The sequence below is a fragment of the Meles meles genome, chromosome 10 (genome assembly GCF_922984935.1).
Source record: "Meles meles chromosome 10, mMelMel3.1 paternal haplotype, whole genome shotgun sequence".
NCBI lineage: Eukaryota > Metazoa > Chordata > Mammalia > Carnivora > Mustelidae > Meles > Meles meles.
The window spans coordinates 35,363,548-35,375,651 of NC_060075.1; the positions used below are offsets into that span (position 1 = coordinate 35,363,548).

The 12,104-nt window shown below is 40.5% G+C and overlaps 1 protein-coding gene across 2 annotated transcripts in view; it reads right to left on the bottom strand.

Moving 5' to 3' along the window:
• The window catches only part of MDFIC (MyoD family inhibitor domain containing), a 90,521-nt gene that overhangs the window by 60,504 nt on the left and 17,913 nt on the right, over nucleotides 1–12,104 (bottom strand). For both annotated transcript variants that reach the window (XM_046021562.1, XM_046021561.1), the window contains exon 3: nucleotides 10,886–11,008. In XM_046021562.1, coding sequence (XP_045877518.1) covers nucleotides 10,886–11,008 — 123 coding nt within the window. The remainder of the gene's footprint in view (nucleotides 1–10,885; nucleotides 11,009–12,104) is intronic.

Sequence of the window (12,104 nt, forward strand, 5' to 3'; positions counted from 1 at the left end):
AAATGTCTCAGTGATAGAGACAGATACATTAGAATATAAGAGGAGTCTTTTTTTTTTTTTTTTAAGATTTTATTTACTTATTAGAGAGACAGAGAGAGACCACAAGTAGGCAGAGCAGCAGGCAGAGGAAGAGGGAGAAGCAGGCTCTCCACTGAGCAGGGAGCCCGATGTGGGGCTCAATCCCAGGACTCTGGGATCATGACCTGAGCCAAAGACAGCCGCTTAACCAACTGAGCCACCCAGGTGCCCCTAAGAGGAGTCTTTAGAAAATAGTGTCATAAAATCAAAAGGCAAGAATGGACCAAAAGCAAAGATCAACTAGAAATTAAAATACAGGTGAGAAGCAGAGAGGTCTCAACTGAGATCAGAGAATATGTAGTCATCCTAAAGCTAATTGCACTGCCTAGAACATCTTTTATTTATGAGTCCCCAGGCCTTGGAATCTGAACGGAGAAGATGGACCGTGTTGGCTGTTCCCCTGTTATCACGGCCAACTGTACACAAGGTCACAGAATTGGGGGAGATAATGAAAGATCATTTGCAGGTGCCAGCAAGACATGAAAACAAAACAAAACAAAACAAAAAGACATGTGAAGTTAAGAAGATGAGATTCAAGGCGGGGAAAAGAACACAGTTAACACATTAGGCATAATTAAAGAACGGGCAGAAATGAGAACGTGAGTTTCTGATTTCAAGATCTTAGACAAGAGACCTTGGCGGCAACAAGGTCCAAAGTGTGTCCATGTTTTTTGTAAGGTGGCTCCAGTGAAACAGATTTGAGGTTCTTTGAATGAAAGTAGTCAAGCATCAGTGTGATTTCAAAGAAAGGAAAAGCAGCTCTACAGTTCAAGGAAATTAAAAGCAGCCTTGACTCAGAGGACAAATGGGATACTAGTGGGGATTGAAGAGGTCATGCTGGAAGGCGGAGCCAGATGCAAGGGCAGGCGCAGCACCATCACACCCAACACCGCTCCACACAGGGACTCACTGAAGACTCTGCCATTTGACTGTGTGTGGGCGACTGCCAACACCCCTTCACACTGACCTTCCAGGCCTCGGAGGAGCAGTGAGGCTCAAATCTAATGTCTACATCAACTGAAATTTTTTGAGCCTGATGTGAATCAGTCCAAACAAACTTGGACTTTATAGAAGAAGTCAGTATTATTCAATTTTCTATAAAAAAGATCTTCTGATATATAAAGTATGTTCTAAATATTATACACATATATTTCACTGGGGTATAATCTTTAAGAAGTTAAAAAGGCAAATGAGATATATCTACCTGGAAAACACTGAAGGGTATTGGCTCTGTTGCTCTGAACAGTGTAAAGCCAGATAAAAAAATCAACCACCTGAAACTGGCTAAAATGGAAAATATTAAAAACCCTCCGATACTGGTATTAGAGGGTAAAATTGCATTAAGTGAGCTAGAGAAGAGAACATGGGTTTAATTTTACATTTCCGGTGGTACATATTCATATTCAGAGTTATCTGTCAAGACTTTAAAAAATCTACTGGAGGGGCGTCTGGGTGGCTCAGTGGGTTGAGTGGCCCAACTCTTGATTTTTGGCTCAGGTCATGATCTCAGGGTTGTGAGACTGAGCCCCCATCCCCAACTTCTGGTAGGGCTCCATGCTCAGCGGGGAATCTGCTTGAGATTCTCTCTGTCCCTCTCCCTCTGCCTCCACCCCTGCTCACATGCTCTCTGGTAAATAAATAAATCTCTTTCAAAAATTTACTGGATATGAGAGAAGTGCAATAAGAACCTAACTCACGAGGAAGAGTAGGAAAATGCTAACTGCACATGATCACGCCATTCTTTGGATGTGTTGTTTTCACTGCTGCTGCCTAGATTTCACTCACCTTTGTGATTATGATAGCACCTTGGCAATGCTCAACAAACATGGAGAATGTACCCTGCAAAGATGGGCCTCTATATTGATGATACAGTATGGTTGTTTTTTTTTGTTTTTTTTTTTTTTATTAAGACAAGGAACGATGGGCAACATTCAAAGATGGCATATATAGTCTCATTAGACCACATTGGCATGGGGGCACCTGGCTGGTTCAGTTTGTTAGGCCTACGGCTCCTGGTTTCAGCTCAGGCAATGACCCCAGGGTTGTGAGATCGAGCCCCACGTCAGCTCTGCCCTCAGTGCAGAGTCTGCTTGAGATTCTTTCCCCTTCCTCTCCTTCCCCCTCTACTCCTCCACGTGGCTTGTGTTTGCTCTCTAAAACTAAATAAATAAAATCTTAAAGATCACGCTGGCATGAATCAATTATTTATGACAATTTGAGATGGTAGGAATCTTTTTTTTTTCTTAAATTTCCCAGTCCAAATTCTCAAGAACCATAGAAAATGTATTTAATGAGATTATGTTCCAATGCAGAACAAATCACTCCACCCACTCTCTTCTCTAGCTCACTTAATGCAATTTTACCCTCTAATACCAGCATCGGAAGGTTGTTTTTAAAAAAATTTCCCTGACTTCTGGGTGTCTTACTGTGGAACCCAAGGATTTAGGAAGACTCCAGCTTCTGATGGAAAACCGTGGATCAGGATTTACTGTCAGTCCTGAAAGACTCAGTGAAGGAAACACAGGACAAGTCACTGTATTGACTCCCAAGTGTGCTAAAATGGAGGGGAATGGAGCTCCTGGAAGGAGTGGAGAGGGATTTCCAATGTCCCTTCTCATTCTCATACACCTCATCCTCTACCAAGTCATGGATAAAACTAAAGCCGGAAGCAGGTCTCAGTCCTTCTGTGCCTGGATAAAACCTGGCAACCACTGCCTTCAAGAATCTGTTACATAGCAACTGTCCCACATACCTGTACAAGCTACTCATACTTGTGACAAAGGCAGGATCTGCCCAGTCCAGAAAAACTTCCTCATTCTAGAATTTCAGAGCCTTACTGAAAAAAAAAAATTCTAAAATGGATGTACAATATTCATTTTTGCTTACCAGAACTGAATTCCCATTCCCTTGATGCCTCCAGCCAGACCTGGCTTTGTAGCCATGGGATCTGTGTGTGCAATGGCACGAACCCCATGCTCAGAAAGACCCTGAGTGGGTTCAATGCTCTACCGCTGCCATCTTGAAATTCACACTTTTTGAATAAGGGGACCGGAATTCTCATTTTGCACTACATTCCACACATACTCCATCCACCAATTTATTTAGCTGGTCCTGTCTCCTGCAGAACCTGAAGGAATCTGAATCTCCTGGCTTATCTGTTACTTAAAACAGTTCCTACAGGGGACTGGGCTCTAATGTAACTTTGGGAAGGTGGACCCTTACCCTGGTATTGTTAGCTATGTAGGAGAATTTTCTTTTTAAAATAACCGCAATCTTGTATGTTACTGGACTAGATGGAGAAGACCTTTCTAAATCTTACAATGAGGCAAACCAGCAGTTCCAAACAATATGCACTGTTTTTCCTTCATTTCAGAGTCCTCAGCTTAGAGAATATCAAGTGACTCTTCCATTCCTCCACAACAGGTAACTAATCTTAGGGCAAAGCAGAAGGAACCAGAGATAACCAACTTGCTGGCTTCTCCTCAACTATTAAGTTTCGATGAGGAATTCAGAAGATTGAGAGTCAAACATAGATAAGCCCCAGCTTTGCCTTTTAACGGCCATAAATTTGGCCTCTGGATTTGTTTCCCCACCTACTGAACAGGGCAATTTTTATGAAGCTTCCAAAATTTCTTCCAAATCTAACAATCTGGGGTTGGGAGAAACTATTTAAGTCAGCCATCCTTGCAACCGCACCTCATACCCTGTCCTCACCAGGGACCATTCCACTTCAAAATTTAAAATTCTTACTTCCTGTTTTCATAATTCATCTTCTCTTTCCACTTTCCCTGTTCACTTACTCCATTGATACCTGTTCTGTTTCTCCAGGAATAGAAACCTTTATGGATTGTCAGCCTCTCTGGCTATTTTTCTTATTTGTTAGACCTTTCTTGTTTTTACTTCCTTCTCAACCTATCAGACAGCCACAGCCCAGCATTTCAAACCTTCTTCGGAAAAAGTCCTTAAAACCTCTGCCATGCCGTCCTTTGGAAACAACTATCATTTGTCCAAACTAAAACCCTTGGCCTCATTCCCAGCACCTGCCTTTCTCTCACCACTGTATGCCACAGAAAGCTGGATCCCACATGCCATGACCCTAACCAAGATGTAGCTTTCTCAGCTGGATTAATACAACAGTCTCCCGGTTGGTCTCCTGATACTTTCAGTTTCCCATTCTTATTTATATTCCAACTACTGCAACAATAATCATCCTAAAATATAGGCAAATAAAAACATAAACCTACCCAAGTTGGTACTCCCTGCAATACCTTCCATCTTCCCTTAACCCTCTGTTAACAGATTCTTTGCCTCTCACCTCTCTCTACCTCTAGTTGAACATTTTATAACTCAGCTTATATAAAACTTCTGTAACTCTCCTCAAGCTGACCTATTACCTCTAGACCTGTAAGTATGCTGGGGTTTTTTTGGCTTACTATGGCACCATCCACTCCCATGCTCTGCCTGAGTTGGCTAACTCCTTTAGGCTTTCCTGTAGACATCAGTCCCTCTTGAACACCCTCTTTGACCTCTCCCCAATGTGAGACTTCGTGCTTCTCAAATGTGAAAATATAACAGCCTGCCCTTTCCCATCATAGCACTCATAATACACATTTCAAGACCATCAATTCTGAACACACAGACCACACCTGCACTGTTCCTCACTGTATCACCAACATAACACAGTCAGCCCAGTATAACACTCCATCTTAATGTAGCCGATTTCTTATTCAGCTTTGGAAGTTATATTTTGACTGCTAATCCTGAAAGTTATGTATGAATAACATACTCTACAAAAAATAATTTATGTGTAAATTCACATAGTGTTCAGCTCCAGGAAGTTGGGAGGTTTGAGAACTAAAATTATCTAGACCACAGCATTTATGGTCTTGATCTTTACGTGTTAGTTATTCCTTCAGTGGTTAGCATTTTCAGGATGATCTCTGAGGCAGTTCCCAGGCCTCAGCACCTCCCTGAGGCTCAAAGAAACTCCCAAATGGGAAAGGAATAAATCTGATTCTCTCACTGGATCCTACCCACCACTTACACTTCAATACTATTTCATCTCTCCCCAGTAAAGACCAGAAGATGTTAAGGATATCAGAAAGAGACTGAAAATCTTTGACAAAAGGGCAGCAGGAGATAGACTGGAAATGAAACCAGTCATGGTAGAGGGTAGGGGTGAAAGGTAAAGTAATAAATGAGACTATTCATAGGAATAGTAAGAACTACAACAGCAACAACATACACTGCACTTTACAGAACACAAAGCATTTAAAAAGTTATTTGGAAAGGCAGAGGAGAGAGAAAAAGGAAGAAGAAAGGAGGCAGAGGAGGAGGGAGAGTGGGAGGCTGGGCATAAACAAGGGAAGGAGGGATGAAGGAAGGAAGGAAAGAAACTAAATTCGTCTCAGACTCTTTTCTTTTTGGTTAGGCAAGAAGAGTAAGAAACGGGGAACTAAAAAAGGGCCTACATAAAGTGCCATTTCTACCCACCCCCATGGACAATGAATGTTATTGAGATCATGGCCACAGTTCACTGAGAACTCTTCCGAAGAACTTACCAGCAAAAAGCAGTCAAACCTATGACTTGACTGCTTTACTACCCTTAGAGTCATCTATAAATATTTGGAACTTGACATGAATGAATCATGTATAGCTTGGGAGTAAGAAGGGAGTTAGAAGGAATAAAAGGAAGAATGTATTGATTTAGCATGTTCATGAGAGGACCTTAAAGTCGGAAATAATATAAGCAAGATGCGTAAAGAATCGCATTAATTCTATGTGCTTCCTACGCATTTATTAAGCTTAAACCACATAGCATCCAATGTGCTGGCTGACATTGTGACATAAATATCCACAGACTTGGGAAGACATGGTCTACGTACCCAGCATGTCTGCACATGTAACCCACTAGAATCATGGATCAAAAAAAAAGCAAAACCAAAACCAAAAAACAAAGCTTCATAACTGATACCTGTACCCAGGGATAATAATAATGAAAATCAATAAATTTATTCAATGTTTACACATACAGCTCTGTGGTAACTAAGCGTACAAAATATGTTTTCTCATATAATCCTTAAAATAGGGATGCTTGGGTGGGTCAGTCAGTTAAGCAGCTGCCTTCGGCTCAGGTCATAATCCTGGGATCCTGGGATCGAGCCCTACATCTGGCTCCCTATTGATCAGGGAGCCAGCTTCTTCTCCCTCTCCCTCTGCTATTCCCCCTGCTTGTGCTCTCTGTCAAATAAATAAATAAAATCTTTAAAATAAATAAATAATCCTTAAAATAACACAATGAGGTATACAGAACTAGCCTTCATTTTAAAAATGAGAAATCTGATCACAGAGTTTAAGTAACATGTTCAACATCAGCAATAATGATGTCAGTATCCGAACCTGGCAGTCAGCTTCCAAGACTCTGAGCCTAGGATGCCCAACGCAGAAACAATGGGCAATGGTTCTCCCTAGCATCTTGACCAAAACCCAAATAAGCTTGGAAGGGTGCACCCTAAGGAAGAAGTATGTCAATAAATTTGAGTTCTATTCTAAAATGCAGTCTCATCATGGTCATTGGCCAATGAGATAAATATAAGTAACCATCAAAAAGAGCTTCTGATTGTCCACTCAACCCTGAAACCAAATCATGAGTTGGATTTTGGAATAACTGGTGATTAACGATTCTTCTCTACAGCAATAACCAAAGCATCTCAACTGTAGCCACATTACCATTTGGTCAGCGTACTTTTTTTAAAAAAGAGAATTTTTCTGGGAGACAAATGGAGGAAAAGATACTGAGCCAGATGAAGTCACAAAAGCTTACTCCCAATATGGGATCCCAGAATGAATGAGCAGTCACTATTAAGAGAGAATTCCACATCACCTAAGAAACATAACACAAAACTACATTTGCCCCCTTCCCCTGCAGTCTTACTGGATGATACTTATTTCAGGGGCTTGTTTATGCCCTCTTTTATATAAAGTGAATTCTAAAGGAATAATAGTAATAATATTAACTAGAATGTGCATTCAAACATGAGAACTGCTGACAAAATTTAAATCCAAATCTCTCAAGCTCTTCCCATATCATCAAGTAAGAAATGTTCTCAGTATGTAAACAGCACACCTGAGTCTCAGCCTTTTTCAGCATTTGACATAAAGAAGGCATTTCCCCAAGTGATCAAGTAATATTCACTGAAGAGTGATCAGAGGTAAGTTGGCAAAGTCGTGGAAGAGAAGGAATAGAGCTCCTCAGAACTGAGCCTGGCGATGTTGAGAGGAAACTCCAAGGATGCCAAGAGGAAGGTTTCCAGCAGCAGGAAGAGTGAAACAGCAGGAAGCATTAGTTCCATGAAGAGGAGACAAGTGTGAATTAGAGAAGAGGCTTGCATTCTTCTACCAATTAAGTGCTTACTATTAGGAGAGCTAAAAACTCTTCAGAATGAATAAATGGGTTAAATAGAATGAGGATTACCATTTAAGTGGAGCATTCTAACTTTGCTTCAGATCATGGGAATTCTACAAAATCACAAAGGAGAGAATTAGCTGTACAAAATAGTTTAATTTAATGGGAAATTTATTTCAGAAGAGGAGCGAAGGAAAATTTCTGGAGTTAAGTAATGACATGTAGAATTAGGAGACGTTTATGTAAAAGCAATGTCCAAGGATAAAGTTAAGTAATAAGAATTTTCAGAAAGACCTAGAAAAATCTGCTATAGAGACCTGAGGCACTTTGGAAAGAAGAACAAAGAAAAATGTAAGCTCTCTCTCTATAGGAAATTATTAGAATAGAACTTGACCTAAATTAAAGGAAAATACTACAAATATCTGAAAATAAACACAGGATACACACACACACACACACACACTCTCTCTCTCTCTCTCTTTCTCTCTTTCCTACCTTAGAAATCCCCCCAAAGACTAAGATCAAAATGTTACTTCTGTTCCTTTTCTAGTCTAATTAAAACATGAAATGTTGCCTATTGCCTGTTATCAGTTTATGCATATTATGGGTTAAATAGAAAAATTAATATTAATCGAGGGTGTCACTTCTCTGCCACATTTATTTTACCAATTCAGAGGAATAGTGATTATAAAAACAAGGCAGAGGTCCAAATTATATACTGAATCATATACGCTAATCCGAGGGGAAAAGCCAAAGTCTTAACTAGTATTCCCATAAAAAGATACTTTTATAAACTAAAATTTAAGCCTCATTCCAGAAATTATAGGCCAAAACGTTTCCTCAGAATATGGACCCCCTTTTAAATTATAAAAAGAAAATTCGTAAGATGAAAAAATAAAATGTCCCAATCATAAAATTTCCTCAAAAACCTCCATTATGCTTTTAATTCTTTACTGATTTAGGTCTTTTCTTTTTTTTTTTTATTTTTAAACCAACTTGAGTAGTTGGAATTGTCTTTTTAATTTAAATTTCATAAGAAAGAGAATCACAATGCACATTCCCTGACCAGATTGTGTGTGGCCTATTTATTCGAAATGTTCGATTCCATATGGATTTCTTCTCTTTTATTTATAACTTCCAGAAAGGATTCTCTGTAATAAGTTAGCAACTCAAGGGCAACCGATTTAAAATCCAGGCCCTGAGAGCACTGTACCTGAGGTCTGCCACCTGCAAGGTTTTCTAGAAGGACCAGGGAAGGCCCACAAAGCTCAAACTTCTGTGTGGAGCATGAACCAAGTGTAAGTCACAAGTGGGTGGTCCACTGAGGTCAGGGTTAAAGTTCACAGAATAATTTGGAAATTATTCTCCGCTTGGATCTCGTTTATAAGCCTTAGAATACACCCTTTAATTAGAATACAATTTCCAAAGCAACCACTCCCTTGACTTTCCAGAGCTCAGTTATTCTCAGGAAAGTAAAAACAGCCTCATCACACTGACAGCTAACAGTCCTCTATAAATTACGCCTTAAATGTCCAACAAAGAAAGCAGCAGGCATCCGGGACAATGTAGATGTTAGCTGCCAGCCTTCTAACCACTCTGAGGAGCAGAGAGAGAAAGAGAAGTCCTATTAAACCGACTCACTCTCGTCCACTTCTTGCTTATGCAGCTGAGCGTCCCATGGAAGCTTGGAAAAAGAGTGGGCTGTGCATTTGAAAACGTTCCCACACCCCAGCCAGCCTCATTTTTCTGATGATCCCTGCGTCCAGCCAACCTCGCACTACAGTGGGAACATTAAAATCAATTCCATGAGAGCCAGCTGCCCGCCTCTTCCACAGTGCTCAGGGAGCCACACGGACTCCTGGAATGGGAGCCAGCCCTGGCCTGACTCACCACAGATGTTCCCCTCCTCCCCCATGCAACTCAGAGCCAGGGCCTTCTTTCCAGGGCCTATTGTTATTACAAAAGATTTTACTGGGCCCCCTCAAATGTGCTAGATGCGGAAGAGGAAAACACACACCTCTCTCACCTTGGAGTTAAGAGAGACAGGCAGTGAATTATGCAGACGACCACCTACTCTGTGGGGAAGGCCAAAGAAAATCCAGACAGCTCTGTGGAGGCCAGTGTCAGGGAGTTGGAACAGCAGAACCTATCACAGTGTCAACCTTTGAAGTGCTAGCCAGCCTTGAGTCGAGTCTAAAGATGACATAAATCGTTCCGCTTTGGCAAATCCAGATATCAGATTTTTCTGGAGACCCAACAAAGTTGCCTTTGCCTAGGAAATGTGTGACCAGGAAGAGGACAAAAATATAGTTTCTGAAATCTGTTATCAGAATTCAGAGTCCGAGGTCACCCGTAAATATTCAGAGAGTCTTGCCAGCTATGTTTTGGGCCGGGGGTGGCATTGCTGCCCTTGGCTTTTTCTTCTGGATATCCATTTGACTGTCTGTTTCCCCAACAGCCGTCTCAGAGGGGGCCATAAAACTAGACAGTGTCTCCCAGATGCCCCACTGTCCCTTGCTACAAGCTAAACCATCATTATCTCCAAAGAAACTAATGCAATTTACATTTATTTTTTAAATCACTGCCCACCTAACCAGTATAGACGATAGGGTGAAGAATTTATTTTCAATCCTTTCCCTTTAATGGTATGAATTCTGTAACTAAGATGGAGCTTCACCAAACACTATAACAAAAATCTTTATACTTACTTGTTTACTAGAAAGAATAATTCATTCTTTGAACCTAGAGAGGGGAAGTTCCAGGTCTAGAGAACATGACGCAGAACCCGATTTCTGAACAGCACCCCCATGATAATGCTGTTGCCAGACATTCCCACAGTCAGATGAAAATACACCAAAGCTTTTGTATGTATTCTACAGACTACGTTCAGGAAGAGGAAGAGAGTAAAAAGAAACCAAGTAGTGCTAAAAATGTTAATTGCAAAAAAAAAAACAAAAAACCAAAACACCAACGACAACAGAAAACCAGTTTGGAATCATTTGGCACAAGAACAGGGACCAGAATGGTACCAATCACCAAAGTGCTGTTTACTGTCCTTTTGCTCTGTCTTTATCTTTTTAGTTTCACAGTCCACTCAGAATTGTCGACTTCGACTTCATCACTGCTCAAGAAGGAATTAAGTTTAACTATATCTCTAGGAGAATAAAGTCCAAAATTTACAGGTCAATTCTTCCTTTAGAAAAAATAAAAATAAAATAAAAGGATGAAAATGGACAGACAGTATTACTTATACCCTAGTTTTAGCTCTACATCTTAAAAATACTCATGAATATACTTTCAGATAAACTCTGCTGATTTATAGATTTCTGGGAGAACTACAAGGAACAATTAACTGAAAGCATATATACCCAAATCACTCCGATTTTCTCTACAAATACTTACTTTGGATGAGTTCATCATCTGAACAGTTTTCCCAAATGGACTGGTCTTGCATCTCTCCATGTGTGAAGCAGCTATCGGTAGCCTGAGTTACAGTTCTCTCAGTATTTTCTTTATCACATTTTTCTAGATAAAACACAAGATATATTATTATTAAATGTTACATATTTTTCTCTATTTTTTTTATTTTAAGGTATTTTTTTCCCCAAATGCTTCCAAGTCTGCCATCATTTAAGCAAATGGGAGCCGTATGTCTATTGACTGTTGCATAGGTTGTTGAAGTAGTAACAGATTTATTGAGCACCTACTATGTGACCAGCATCAAAGAAACAGACATGTGTACAGCAAAAATAACCTATTAAGATTATTGTAAGTAGAGCCCCCTGGGTGGCTCAGATGGTTGAGTGTCTGCCTTCGGCTTGGGTCATGATTCCAGGATCCTGGGATTAAGCCCTGCATTGGGCTCCCAGCTCAGTGGGGAGTCTGCTTCTCCCTCTCCCTCTGCCTCTCCCCCTGCTCATGCTCCCTTTCAAATAAATAATCTTTTAAAAAGTCTTTTAAAAAAAAGATTATTGTAAATAAGTCATCATAACACAAGTGGTCTGCCATGACAGAATCACGTGCAAAGGTCACGTACAAAATGAAAGTGAGTCTGTACATGTAGGGGCAGGCATAGAAGGGAAAGCACCAAAGGAGAAGAGATCCCACTGAACGACTGGGCTAAAAGACTGCAGTTGAATGAGGAGAGACTGAGAAGTGAGAAGGTGTAGAAACCAAGCGTAAAGTTCTCTCTGTGGAAGCTTGGGAAAGAGGCAACGACTGTGTTACGCATTCTCAGAAAGGGAGGTTATTGAAGATGGAAGATTTATACATGGGTTTATGGCTCCCCGGGGGGAAAAACAGTAAGGAAACGCAACACCTTATTGGGACATAAGAACTCAAACAAAAAGCTAACTGTAACACAAGGTGAAATCCATGTTATAAAAGTTCCAGAGCACTGAAGAAGTTTGAAGGAAGAAAAAGAAACTCATCCCAATTCAGAGCTCAAGAAAAGCACTAGAGAAAAATGTGCATGTGGGATGGTCTTCAAAACATTCGTTGAAATTCTAAAAGCAGGGATGGGAGAAAGGCCATGCCTGGTAGAAGAACAGCAAGGGCAATCTCCACAAACAAAAAGGTTCCAACACTCTGGAGTGTGAAATACTGTAAGAGGGACATTAGG